Source organism: Monodelphis domestica, chromosome 1 (assembly GCF_027887165.1).
Source record: "Monodelphis domestica isolate mMonDom1 chromosome 1, mMonDom1.pri, whole genome shotgun sequence".
Classification (NCBI taxonomy): Eukaryota; Metazoa; Chordata; class Mammalia; order Didelphimorphia; family Didelphidae; genus Monodelphis; species Monodelphis domestica.
In genome coordinates, this window is record NC_077227.1 from 82,360,303 (window position 1) to 82,375,696 (window position 15,394).

A 15,394-nucleotide genomic window follows, 5' to 3' on the forward strand; every position below is an offset into this window, starting at 1 on the left:
GTATCAGCATAACCCACAAAGAGAGTGTTGTTGGAACAAGGATAAAGGTTATGAGAGAGAATGAAGAGTTCAGTTATGGACATGGGGAGTCTTGTTTCTTCAGAGGTATAATAATAATAAAAATAATACTTCTGCTACCTACCTTACCGGATTATTGTGAGAAAAAAAATTATAAATGGTAAAGGACTATAAAAATGTGAATTTTCCTCTGCTGATGTGTGGTTGATGTTTGGGCCTATGCTGTGGAACTCCTCAAGTTTACTTTCAATGCCTCAATGACTACCAGTAGACAATATAGGCTTAACAACTGAAATGACATGGCTAGTTTCCAAGGACCAACCTAGCTAAATCCAGAGAGGCCCATCACCAAGCAGGCAGCTGGGTGATAAATGTTTTAGCAGCAGCAATTTTTAAAGACCATCTACCAAGTTATGGAAGGGTGGCAATGGGACTATGAACAGGAAGGATTCATGGATCCTTCAATTACTGAGGTCTAAGTGTTATAGTGAGATTTCAATGCATCAGATTTTATTTCTTACAGATAAGGAAACTGAGGTACAGACAACTTAAGTAACTTGTCCCAAATTACCCAGTTTATTAGACTGAGGCTAGAAGTTAGACTTTCTAATTTGTGTTGTTATTTACTTGTTTCATTCACGTCTGACTTTTCATGACCCCATTTGAGGTTTTCTTGGCAAAAGAAACTAGAATAGTCTGCCATTTTCTTCTCTAACTCATTTTTCAGATGAGGAAATGAGGCCAAAAGGGTTATAAGACTTTCCCAGGGTCACACAACCAGTAAGTATCTGAGGCCAGATTTAAAATCAAGAAGATAATATTTCTGACTCCAGATCCAGTGCTTTATCCTCCACTATCTCTAACTACCCATCTTAATTTATAGTTTAGGCTTTGTTCCTCTGGGAGAGATGCTACTTGTCCTGATCTTGAGCATTATCTATATTTGATAAATCAGAAATTAAAGAAGTCTGTGAAACCTGGAGTTCACTAGTACACACTAGGATCATCTAAGGTCCTGTAGCAGTAGGTTGAAGAGAGGGATATTTTCTGACAAAGATAGTTCCCAAGGAATACTACTTTTTGTTTTTTAACCTTGGGCATCTCTGAAGGGCAGCAGGTCTCCAAGTGATAGGGAAGTGGTTTAGTGAATTAGCACTTTCCTTGGTGTTCTAGTTTATCATTGCTATCAATTACAGTGTTGTTTTTTTTTTTTAAAGGACAAAACAATCCCACGTATTTCATTTGCTGCTCAGCCAAAGTTTTCTTCCTGAACTCGTTTGGCAACATCACCTTTTAGTGACTAAAAAACAGAAAGAAAAACACCAAAACCCACGACTTTTTGCCCACTTGTTCTGAATTTCTCAAAGTGCTTCTAAAGATTAGAAAATATTGTTTCTTTTCCTTTTGTAGCCAGAAAGGGCTAGGACCCTTTTGCTATTTACTGGGGTGTTTTCATGCTTACTGGGGTCCAGATGAGAAAAAGGCTGTTTGCTCATCCCTTTCCTATAATCACTCCACTAGCCTGGATTGGCAACTGTGGAAAGTTCTTCCCTTGGGCAGCTGCCATCTAAGGATGGGAATTTTCTTGCCAAATGCAAGGCTGCTTTGGAGTGGAGCCAGTGGGTCAAGTGGGACATATGACATGAAGACACCTAAATGCTAGGGTTAGTTCAACCCTTGCACTTCTCCTGGTCCCTCCAGGTCAGTCTAGGTTCCTGCTGCCTGGAGCAGAAAATTTGTATGACATTTTTACAGAGCCTAGGAACAATTTTCTACTCCTTCTTCAAGGAATAGAATATTTGGGGCAAAGTTTATTATAGGTATTTTCAGTATCCGGCCCTATATTGGCTGGGAAACTAATTGTTAAATTTTCATTGTGAGCATTTAGACCTAGAAAATTATCAAACATTATAAATTACGGCTTGATTTGTTGTTTTTCTGATTGTCTAGATTTTAAGAAAATGTTAATAATATAGATTAAACTTGAAAGTGAAAAAAATTTTAGGTGTGTCAAGGCATACTTTAAAATAAAACTTTTTTTTGGAGATCTGGTTGTTAACTATTTACTAGCAGACCCCTAACTACTTCTCATCTCTACTAGAGGGGAGTAGAAGATAGATTTTATTCTTTTGGTTTAATTTCAATTGAATTGGCATCTATCACATTTCATTTTAATTTTTCAACAACAAAATTAATTTGGGAGAAATTTTCTTCCTGTCTACAAAATGCCAAGCCTATAATCACATTAATGAATTGGACAAAAGTGAAACATTTTATTTGTCCAGTTTGCTCTCAGATTCAAAACAATTAACATTTCTATAGTACTCATAGATTTAAATAGCAGTTTCTTCATAACAGTGCTTTAGTATTGGTAGTCTGTATCTGTATTTTATAAAGGAGGAATCTGAGTGATTTTCCCAGATCCACATAGCTAGCAAATGTCAGGACCAGGATTTGGATCCAAGATTTCTTGACTCCAAATCCAAAGCTCTTTCTATAGTGGTAAATAAAGTGAGGACTTCAAAATACTGATTTCCTCTTCTCAAAGCCTGCCTCAACAAGGTTCAGCAAATAAAACAGATCAAAAACTTCTGCTCTATCATACTTGGCTGGACTCTTGAGGCACAGCTTGAGATTACTGAGCAAATTGAACATGATGCTCTTGCCATCCATGAATATCTCTAACCTTCACATGAATAGTTAGACACCTTGTCTCCTAGATAAACTACAGAGATAATGAATAGTATAGTCATACAATTGTGCCTGGCAGATTGGCATGATCTTATTTTTCAAGGTTGGTGGGTAGCTGATCTTACAAGCCAATTCCAATGTGACCCTCAGAAGAAAGAAAGAATAGAACTAGGTAAGATAATCAGAAAATAGGAAATACCCCAAGGAAAACTGTTTCAGTCCCAAATATGTTCAAAGTTTGAATCAGTTATTATTTTCCGTGTTAAAAAGGTTTCATTTCTTTCCATAGGAAGAAAGTCATCATAGCAAAATTGGGGTTGAGAAGAGGGAGCTTCCTGTAATTTGATCTGATGTTTGTAGTCTGCAATTTCTGACCCTTTAAAGAAAACATAAGTGGAACCGAGAAGCTGAAAAATAGAAATGTGACCCTATAACCGCTAATAAGAAAATAACTCATGGACAATTTTTTGGCTTGACTTATTTACAGATGAGGCTAGCCTTCCAATGAAAATATAATATACATCATTCTCATTAAAAATCAAAATAATCAAGGTTAGCCCTTGTAGGGGTGGGGTTGAAGTAGCTTTCTCTTGGCTAGGAAACCTGATCTTGCCAATAAAAATCAGCTGGGACCCAACCAGAAAAGTACCAAGAGGAGCAACAGGAAGTCTCATTCCTTAGCTTCCAAAAAGGGCAGAAGGTGAATAACCCCACCTATTCTAGAGTTCTCTCTAGCTCTCTCTGACTCACAGCCCTCCTTTTCGCCCCAACACATTATGTGATTATAACATTGGTGTTATCTTTACTTATTAAATTCAATTAAATTATAAATTACTCCATTGGATTACAAACACCTTTGTGCAAGTGTTTGTTCTCCAAAAATACTCAATTGATGATTATTGAAAAATTAATTTATTGTACAGTTTTAAAAGTTTGATAACTTCTCAAATATTTCCTCCAGTCTAAGTTATTCAATTTGAATTCTCACTATTGCAGGAAATCTAGAAAAAAAGGCAGAGCAAGAAAGTAAATAGTTTTGGGTAATCAGATATAATTATATACATAGAGTCCCTGCAGTTTATAATTCCAATATCCAAATCTAGGGTTATTTAATGGAGGCTTAGGGCCTAATTTCATCCTTAGCCAAGTTGACCTGGGCTAGAAGTGAAATTGGTTTGCTTTCAAGCAAGTTATCCTGTTGACTGGTCCTGCTCTGGCCTTGTACCCCTAGTTCCAGAACATAGCGGTTGAGCTTATTCCTCTGTGCTCAGGATGTTGCCTCTCTGTAGCTCTATTCTATTACTTCAGTCCTTGTCTTCTTTCTTCCTTCCTTGCTCTCAATCTCATGTCTGAATCTGTAGTTCTTCTTGATTAATGATCTGGTATAGAATCCCACCCCTAACAATTGCTCCCAGTGTTATCTTGGGCAAGTCACTCAATCTTCTTGGGTCTTAGATCCCTCATCTATAAAAATGGTGTAGGAGAGAAAAGCAGGCTAAGTTTGGTAGAGAGTAGACAGCTTTTAGAAATAGCAGTGCCACTGTTTGTAGTATACACTTAATGTAGATATGGCTAATTCCTTGCTGAACTCTCTGAAAATGCTTCTAGCTAATGGGGAGTCACTTGACTCAGTTAAAAAAATGTTAAAGCAAGCACTCCTCTCCTTTGACATAGTTTTGTTCACTTATCTCAAGTTAAGTTTTTTTTTTTCCCCATTGTAATCAGATACACAGATTTAGAGGTTTATTTTGAGGTTTGAGTGTGGGAGGGGAGGGCCGTAAGTAGTCAATATGAACATACCAGGGTAAGTTCCAGGAAAGCCCATACTTGGTAATAGAGCAGGCCACTGGCTGAGATTCTGTAGACCATACACAAACTTAAACTTAGAAAATAAACACTATACATTTAGACATAAATTGATTTGGGGGTCATGCTGAATCTTGGAAAGGAGTTTAGAATGTTCAGTCTCCAGGCAAGTGGAAAAGTTAATACTTAGCAAAATAAGGGTAATGAGTCATAGGTTTGTTATGTTAAGCCCTTGGAAGAATGCAAATGGATAGAGTGATATGACTAGGCTTAAAGCTTATCTTGGTATTAGAAAAATACATGGAAGTGGGACATTTAGGCAACACTAGAGCAAAGGAAACTCAAGTCAAGAATTGTTTAGTAATTTCTAAAATATAAAAAGGGCAATTTCATTGCAGAAAGTTGAGAGTGATGAAAGAACTGTTGGTGGAGATTTAGCAGTTGGAAGTAAAGGCTGAATGAACACTTGGTGGGGATGATGTAAAAGGGATCCTTATTTGGGTACAGGTGGGAAAAGATCTCTGAGATCATTTCCAACTCATAGATTCAAGGATTCCACAATAATGTTCACAAGGGATGTAGGGTATCCAAGTGAGTCACCAGCTCCTGATAGCTTAACAGTACATGGCTATTTTTGAATTGTAGTGAAGTGGGGAATATTTCTATTGGGTGGTCAAAGAAAGTTCTTTACTAACTAGCTATATGATATGGTGCAAGTTGTATCACTTCTCTTGGTTTCTATTCCTCTATCTAAAAAAAGAGAGGAGGACCTAAACTAGATGATCTTCTCAGGCTCACTGACATTCTATGATTCTGTACAAAATTATTTAATATATTCTTCTAGCTAGAAGAGAAATAAAGGTCTTGAAGGGAGATTCAAGAATATGCCATTTAAGTTTATAGCCCTTTGTCACTGAAAAGAGGGAACTTGTGTTTTTGATGAAGTGGACTGAAAGAGAAGGAAATCCAAAGGGGATTTCCACTCTTAGTTAAGTTATTATATATATATAATATATGTTATATATGTATATATTTTATAACTATATTTTCTGGAAAATCCTACTTGCTTTGTGCTTATACAAAACATACACTGGAAATGTGGTGCATTCATGTGTTTGTATGTGTGATTCTCCATCGTGCCAGTCAGTTAACAAATATTTATGAAGTGTCTACTTTGTGCCAGGCACTCTGTTAAACACTAAGCTTGCAAAGAAAGATGTTAGATAGTTTTTGATCCTGGGAAATCCTACCTCTTTTAGCAACACGTAAACAACAAGGCTCAAACAATTAACCAGCAAGTATTTATTATGTACTTACTATATGCCAGCGATTGTGCCAGGAGTTGGGGACACAACTACAGAAAATGAAACCATCTCTGCTGTCGAGGAGCTTCCATTCTAATGGAAGAGACCACAAATACACACACACACACACATATATATATATATATATATAAATATATATGTGACATATATACTGAGGGAATAAATACAAATGTATACAAAGTTGTTAAATACAAAGTTATTTGGGAGGGAGAGTGAGGGAGTAGAATAATGTAGGTCAACTAATAGTTTGAAATATTTGGTTCAAGTAGATTCAAGAAGAAAAAAGAAATGAATATACCAATAAGTGTTGATTAATAGATACATTTAACTTTAGTTACTCTTTAGTATGACAGGGTTTTGTACTTCTTCCTGTTCTGTTCAGCATTTTTATAGTAGTCTTGAATAAGATATATAAGACGTAAATTTGTGAGACAGTTAATATCATGGATGACAGGCTGGAATTATGATCTGAATCTATTATGATGAAATTATATTAGATAGTAGGAGTTTATTTTCTATGTATTACATTTTCAGTTTCCCTACTAGACATTATATTTTCACTAGCTAAGCAGTATCTACTGATGGTAAGCTGGTCCTCAGATCAACCTGAACAGGAAGGGATAAAGGTGAGCTGCCTTTTGAAAACTGATCTGGAGCATCATAGTGATTCCAAAGAAACTGCTAATCATTTCCCTCTACTCTGCCCTGATCAGATGATATCAAGACTATTGTGAACTGTTCTGGTACCATATTTCAAGAGGGTTCTAGGCATGTTCAGTTGTACATTGAAGAGGATCATCTCAATGGCAAGGGGCCAAGAGATCACACTATAGGAGGATCAGCCAAGAGGCCTGAGAGAAAAGAGCTAAACATTTGCTATCCTGATGTGTGAGAAAAGCTCTCCTGTACAAGAGGGATTAGACTTGAACTGCTGACTCCAGAGGGCAAAATCATAAGCAATTGATAGACACACAGATTTAGACTTGCTACAAGGAAAATCTAATAATTAGACCTTAAGAACAAAATGGGTTGCTTTGAGAAAGAGCACATTTTTGCTATACCAAAAGCCTTCAAATACTTGGTTACTATTTTAAGGGATTCCTTTATATGTCCAATTAGCCCGGATGGTCTCAGAGGTTCTTTCCACCACTGAGATTTAAGAGTTTTGAAATAGACCCTTTGAAGAAGGGAGACTTTTTTGGTGAATTACCCAAACTAAGATGAATCTAACTCATGGTGGAATAACACAAACAGAACTTTAATGCAAATCAAACTTGTACTCCTTTAAAAATATGATAGGGGTAGATGGATTATTACAGTGGATAGAACACTAGGCCTGGAATCAGGAGGATCTGGGTTCAAATCTGGATTCAGACACTTCCTATTTACCAGCTATGGGACCCTGGCCAAGTCACTTAACTCTGTTTGCCTCAATTTCCTCATCTATAAAATATACTGAATAAGGAAATGACAAACCTCTCTAGCATCTTTGCCAAGAAAACCCCAAATGGGGTCACAGAGTTAGACAGGACTGAAATATTTGAACAAAAGAAGATATAAATATTTGTTCTACTTACCTCATTGGGTTGCTGGGAGGAAAGTCCTTTGGAAGTAGAAAGGTGCCATAAATATGAGCTATTAATTATTGCCTTTTGCCAGTCCAAGCCCTTCTCATAAGACCCAGCTCAAGTTCCACTTCCTTCTCTTCTTCTTTGTCCATGACTGCTCCATGCTTCTGTAATCTCATTCTCTCAATTTCTATAATACTAACAGTCTAGTACATGATTTACCACTTGTTCACAATATATTGTCTTTATGTTATTTCTTATTAATATATTCATGTCTCTCCCACTAGATTGCCATCCTCCTTGAGGGCAGGTACCATATGCTATGACTCTATCTTCCATATTGATTGAGTACTGAATGAATTCTTGATAATGGTTAATTAATGCATTTTATTAACTGACTATTGGTTGATTAATGCATTCATTGATTTATTTTGATGGTTATTTAATGCATTTCTTGGTTGATTGATGCATTTCGTTTTTTGATTTATAGATGAGAAGAAGAAAACGAAGAAAATTGATAATGAACTCAACCCTGTCTGGAATGAGGTAACTTTAGCTTAAGCTTTGTTTAGATATATGTGGCACCTAATTCTTCCTTCTATGGGTCAGAAACTAATCTTGTAATTAGAGAGTTTAAACACCATTCCTTTCCTTTTAGTTTCCTTGCAGAAAGAGCAGAGTAATTTCTCTAGTGCTTGACTCCTGTGTCCCTTCAGATATTCTCCTAGTAGGGGAATCAAAACACCCTAAGAACTTACTCTAGGGCTTCTCTACACACTTCTTAGAAGCTGGTACTAGACTTCCGGGTAAACATGGCTGCAATCTAGACGCCACACACTTCGTCTCCCCGGCACCGAACAAAATAGACTACATCAAAGGAGCATAAAAATCACCTTTGGAGGAACAGAAGGACACCCCAGTACTCCCCAGTACTCCACAGAGGTGAAGGTACATGGGGTTTGAACATTTCCATACTATAATAAGAAGGAGGAAAAGCTTGCACAGAAACGTGAACTGAGCCGCCCTTCCCCCACCACCTCCCCCACCAAACTAGAGTGAGCTCCCGGAGCTCTCACTGGGACAGCGAGTGAGTGGGGAACGTCTCTGTCTGGGGGGGGGTACTCCAGGGTCCTTGGGATCTGGGGACTGCCAGGAAAAAACGTCTCAGGGCGGTTTCACAGGAGAACCCGGCGCTGAGCACGGGGTCAGCAGAGCTGTACTTGGGGAGGTTGCACTGAACATCTGGGCGGAGCTAAACACCAGGGGCAGACCACGCGCTGATTATCTGGGCGGAGCTGAACACCTGGGCAGTGTGGCTGTGATCAGGGCCCCAGCACTCTAAGAAACCTCGGAGACTGGGAAGAACTAGTCTGAGACAACCTAAATTCACAGAAAACCCGCCCACATCACCCAGACCCCAGACCAAAAAGGAAAGGGGAATAAAACCACCAAAGGGATGGCTCACATGGCCCAAAATCAAGCCTCCAGGAAGAAAGGGATAAAAGTGACTATTGAAAACTTTTATGGTGGAAGTACCCAAGGAAAAGAAGAGAATGAGGAGGAAATCCAAACATGCCTCCCAAAATGGAAACTATCAACAAGCTCTGGAAGATCTCAAACTGGAGCTTACCCAAAAGATGGAAACCTGGAAAGAAAAATGGGAGAAAGAGATCAGCAGTCTGACAGATAAGACTGCTCAATTGGAAAAAGAGCTCGAAGCATCCAATAGAAGGGCAGACAAAGCTGAAAAGCAAAACCAGTCCCTAATGACCAGAATCAAGCAACTCGAAGAAAGTGAGATCATAAAACAGCAAGAATCAATAAAGCAAACCCCAAAAATTAATGAATTAGAAGAAAATATAAAATATCTCACTGAGAAGGTCGCCGATCTGGAAACCAGAGGGAGAAGAGACAACCTTCGAATTATCGGTCTCCCAGAAAAACCAGACAGAAACAATAAACTCGATATTATTCTACAGGAGATTATAAAAGAAAATTGCCCCCACATTCTGGAGCAAGGGGGCGAAATAGAAATAGAAAGGGTTCATAGAACACCTTCTATACTAAATCCCCAAAAGACAACCCCTAAGAATGTAATTGCCAAATTCAAGAGCTTCCAAGAAAAGGAGAAAATCCTACAAGAAGCCAAGAAGAGGAGCTTCAGATATAAGGTGGCTCCCATAAGGATCACACACGACTTAGTGGCTAACACACTAAGAGACCTCAAAGCATGGAACACGATATTTAGAAAGGCAAGAGAGCTGGGTCTCCAACCAAGAATCAACTACCCAGCAAAACTGACTATATACTTCCAGGGGAAAGTATGGGCATTCAACAAAATAGAAGATTTCCAAGCATTTGCTAAGAAAAGACCAGAGCTCTGTGGAAAGTTCGATATCCAAGCACAGAAAGCAAGAGAAACATGAAAAGATAAATATGAAAGAAAGGGAAAAGGAGATAAATCTTATCTTTTTCTTTAAGTCAAACTCTCTTCTATAAGGACTACATTTACATCAAATTATATATATTAATATGTGGGGAAAATGTTTTGTGTAACTCTCAAAAATTGTAGCATCATAAGAGTAGTTAGAAGAAACATGCATAGGGAAAGATTGGGGCATTAAGAAGATTTGGGGAAAGTGGGGGCAAAGAAAGGAAAAGGGAGGGGGGAACCATCGATAATACTAAGACTTACTTCAAGAAATAGGGGGGGGGACTTAATAGAATAATCTTTCCCATATAAAGATACACATGGGAAGGGGAGGGGAAGAACTCTCATATGAGAAGGAGAGGAAGAGAGTGAAATGGAATTACTTAAACCTTACTCTCAGTGAAAGCAAATCTGAGAGGGAAGAACATCTAGATCCAGTGGGATCCTGAATTCTATCTTATCCAGAAAGGAAAATTAAGGGGGGGGGAGGGAGCATAAAAAAGGAGAGAAGAGGAGGGGGGAGGGAGCATAAAAAGGGAGGGAAGAGGAGGGGGAGGGGAAGGGAGCACAAAAAGGGAGGGGCTAGAAAGGGAAGCATCTCAAGGGAGGGGACTAGGGGGACTGACCGAAAGCAAATCACTGGTTCAAAAGGAGATAGCTAAAGAAGAAAGGTCAGAACTAGGGGAAGATATCAAAATGCCAGCAAATCCACAAATGACCATCATAACTTTGAACGTGAATGGGATGAACTCACTCATAAAACGTAGACAAATAGCAGATTGGATTAGAACCCCAAACCCTACCATTTGTTGTCTTCAAGAAACACATATGAAGCGGGTTGACACTCACAAGGTTAGAATTAGAGGTTGGAGTAAGACCTTTTGGGCCTCAACTGATAGAAAGAAGGCGGGAGTTGCAATCATGATATCTGACAAAGCCAAAGCGCAGATAGACCTGATCAAAAGGGATAGGGAAGGTAAATATATTCTGTTAAAAGGGAGTATAGACAATGAGGAAATATCACTAGTCAACATGTATGCACCAAATGGTATAGCATCCAAATTTTTAATAGAGAAACTAGGAGAATTGAAGGAGGATATAGACAGTAAAACCATATTAGTGGGAGACTCGAACCAACCACTATCAAATTTAGATAAATCAAACCAAAAAATAAACAAGAAAGAGGTAAAAGAGGTGAATCAAATTTTAGAAAAATTAGTTAATAGACATATGGAGAAAAATAAATAGGGACAAAAAGGAATACACCTTCTTTTCAGCACCACATGGCACATTCACAAAAATAGATCATACACTAGGTCACAGAAACATGGCACTCAAATGCAGAAAAGCAGAAATAATAAATGCAACCTTTTCAGATCACAAGGCAATAAAAATATTAATCAGTAAGGGTACATGGAGAGCCAAATCAAAAATTAATTGGAAATTAAATAATATACTCCAAAATCGGATAGTTAGAGAAGAAATCATAGAAACAATAATTTTGTTGAAGAAAATGACAACGGCGAGACATCCTTTCAAACCTTATGGGATACAGCCAAGGCAGTACTTAGAGGAAAATTCATATCCCTGAGTGCATATATTAACAAATTAGGGAGGACAGAGATCAAGGAATTGGAAATGCAAATTAAAAAACTTGAGAACGAACAAATTAAAAAACCCCAGAAGAAAACCAAACTAGAGATCCTAAAAATTAAGGGAGAAATTAATAAAATCGAAAGTGATAGAACTATTGACCTAATAAATAAGACTAGAAGCTGGTACTTTGAAAAAACAGACAAAATAGACAAAGTACTGGTTAATCTAATTAAAAAAAAAGGAAAGAGGAAAGGCAAATTAACAGCATCAAGGATGAAAAGGGGGATCTCACCTCCAATGAAGAGGAAATTAAGGCAATCATTAAAAACTACTTTGCCCAACTATATGGCAATAAATATACCAACCTAGGTGATATGGATGAATATTTACAAAAATACAAATTGCTTAGACTAACAGAAGAAGAAATAGATTTCTTAAATAATCCCATATCAGAAAAAGAAATCCAACAGGCCATCAAAGAACTTCTTAAGAAAAAATCCCCAGGGCCTGATGGATTCACCGGTGAATTCTATCAAACATTCAAAGAACAGCTAACTCCAATACTATACAAACTATTTGACATAATAAGCAAATAGGGAGTTCTACCAAACTCCTTTTATGACACAAACATGGTACTAATTCCAAAACCAGGCAGGCCAAAAACAGAGAAAGAAAATTATAGACCAATCTCCCTAATGAATATAGATGCAAAAATCTTAAATAGGATACTATCAAAGAGACTCCAGCAAGTGATCAGAAGGGTCATCCACCATGATCAAGTAGGATTTATACCAGGGATGCAGGGCTGGTTCAATATTAGGAAAACTATCCACATAATTGACCACATCAACAAGCAAACCAACAAGAACCACATGATTATCTCAATAGATGCAGAAAAAGCCTTTGATAAAATACAACACCCATTCCTACTAAAAACACTAGAAAGCATAGGAATAGAAGGGTCATTCCTAAAAATAATAAACAGTATATATCTAAAACCATCAACTAATATCATCTGCAATGGGGATAAACTAAATCCATTCCCATTAAGATCAGGAGTGAAACAAGGATGCCCATTATCACCTTTATTATTTGACATTGTATTAGAAACACTAGCAGTAGCAATTAGAGAAGAAAAAGAAATTGAAGGCATTAAAATAGGCAAGGAGGAGACCAAATTATCGCTCTTTGCAGATGACATGATGGTCTACTTAAAGAATCCTAGAGATTCAACCAAAAAGCTAATTGAAATAATCAACAACTTTAGCAAAGTTGCAGGATACAAAATAAACCCACATAAGTCATCAGCATTTCTATAGAATTCCAACACAGCTCAGCAGCAAGAACTAGAAAGAGAAATCCCATTCAAAATCACCTTAGACAAAATAAATTACTTAGGAATCTATCTCCCAAGACAAACACAGGATCTATATGAACACAACTACAAAACACTTTCCACACAACTAAAACTAGACTTGAACAATTGGAAGAACATTAACTGCTCATGGGTAGGACGAGCCAATATAATAAAAATAACCATCCTAACCAAACTCATCTATCTATTTAGTGCCATACCCATGGAACTTCCAAAAATTTTTTTTACTGATTTAGAAAAAACTATAACAAAGTTCATTTGGAAGAACAAAAGATCAAGGATATCCAGGGAAACAATGGAAAAAAAATACAAAGGAAGGGGGACTTGCAGTCCCAGATCTCAGACTATATTATAAAGCAGCGGTCATCAAAACAATTTGGTACTGGCTAAGAGAAAGAAAGGAGGATCAGTGGAATAGACTGGGGGCAAGCAACCTCAGCAAGACAGTATATGACAAACCCAAAGATCCCAGCTTTTGGGACAAAAATCCACTATTTCATAAAAACTGCTGGGAAAAGTAGCAATTAGAGAAGATAAAGGAATTGAAGGCATCAAAATAGGCAAGGAGGAGACCAAGTTATCACTCTTTGCGGATGACATGATGGTCTACTTAAAGAATCCTAGAGATTCAACCAAAAAGCTAATTGAAATAATCAACAACTTTAGCAAAGTTGCAGGATACAAAATAAACCCACATAAATCATCAGCTTTTCTATATATCTCCAACACAGCTCAGCAGCAAGAACTAGAAAGAGAAATCCCATTCAAAATCACCTTAGACAAAATAAAATACCTAGGAATCTATCTCCCAAGACAAACACAGGAACTATATGAACACAACTACAAAACACTCGCCACACAACTAAAACTAGACCTGAACAAATGGAAAAACATTAACTGCTCATGGATAGGACGAGCCAATATAATAAAAATGACCATCCTACCCAAACTTATTTATCTATTTAGTGCCATACCCATTGAACTACCAAAATACTTCTTCACTGATTTAGAAAAAACCATAACAAAGTTCATTTGGAAGAACAAAAGATCAAGGATATCCAGGGAAATAATGAAAAAAAACACATACGATGGGGGCCTTGCAGTCCCTGACCTAAAACTATATTACAAAGCAGCAGTCATCAAAACAATTTGGTACTGGCTAAGAAACAGAAAGGAAGATCAGTGGAATAGACTGGGGGAAAGCAACCTCAGCAAGACAGTATACGATAAACCCAAAGATCCCAGCTTTTGGGACAAAAATCCACTATTCGATAAAAACTGCTGGGAAAATTGGAAGACAGTGTAGGAGAGACTAGGAATAGATCAACACCTCACACCCTACACCAAGATAAATTCAAAATGGGTGAGTGACTTAAACATAAAGAAGGAAACCATAAGTAAATTGGGTAAACACAGAATAGTATACATGTCAGACCTTTGGGAGGGGAAAGGCTTTAAAACCAAGCAAGATATAGAAAGAATCACAAAATGTAAAATAAATAATTTTGACTACATCAAACTAAAAAGCTTTTGTAAAAACAAAACCAATATAACTAAAATCAGAAGGGAAACAACAAATTGGGAAAAAATCTTCATAGAAACCTCTGACAAAGGTTTAATTACTCATATTTATAATGAGCTAAATCAATTGTACAAAAAATCAAGCCATTCTCCAATTGATAAATGGGCAAGGGAAATGGATAGGCAGTTCTCAGATAAAGAAATCAAAACTATTAACAAGCACATGAAGAAGTGCTCTACATCTCTTATAATCAGAGAGATGCAAATCAAAACAACTCTGAGGTATCACCTCACACCTAGCAGATTGGCTAACATTACAGCAAAGGAAAGTAATGAATGCTGGAGGGGATGTGGCAAAGTAGGGACATTAATTCATTGCTGGTGGAGTTGTGAACTGATCCAACCATTCTGGAGGGCAATTTGGAACTATGCCCAAAGGGCGACAAAAGAATATCTACCCTTTGACCCAGCCATAGCACTGCTGGGTCTGTACCCCAAAGAGATAATGGACACAAAGACTTGTACAAAAATATTCATAGCTGCGCTCTTTGTGGTGGCCCAAAACTGGAAAACGAGGGGATGCCCATCAATTGGGGAATGGCTGAACAAACTGTGGTATATGTTGGTGATGGAGTACTATTGTGCTAAAAGGAATAATAAAGTGGAGAAGTTCCATGGAGACTGGAACAACCTCCAGGAAGTGATGCAGAGCGAGAGGAGCAGAACCAGGAGAACATTGTACACAGAGACTAATACACTATGGTATAATCGAACGTAATGGACTTCTCCATTAGTGGCGGTGTAATGTCCCTGAACAACTTGCAGGGATCCAGGAGAAAAAAACACCATTCATAAGCAAAGGATAAACTATGGGAGTGGAAACACCAAGAAAAAGCAACTGCCTGAATACAGAGGTTGAGGGGACATGACAGAGGATAGACTCTAAATGAACACTCTAATGCAAATACTATCAACAAAGCAATGGGTTCAAATCAAGAAAACATCTAATGCCCAGTGGACTTACGCGTCGGCTATGGGGGGTGGGGGGGAGGAGGAAAAGAAA

At 37.7% G+C, this 15,394-nt stretch overlaps 1 protein-coding gene across 5 annotated transcripts in view; it reads left to right on the forward strand.

Annotated features, from left to right (window-relative positions):
• MYOF (myoferlin) overlaps nt 1–15,394 on the forward strand; it is a 166,170-nt gene that overhangs the window by 14,717 nt on the left and 136,059 nt on the right. For all 5 annotated transcript variants that reach the window (XM_056802419.1, XM_056802423.1, XM_056802407.1 and 2 more), the window contains exon 2: nt 7,899–7,954. In XM_056802419.1, the coding sequence (XP_056658397.1) occupies nt 7,899–7,954 (56 nt within the window). The remainder of the gene's footprint in view (nt 1–7,898; nt 7,955–15,394) is intronic.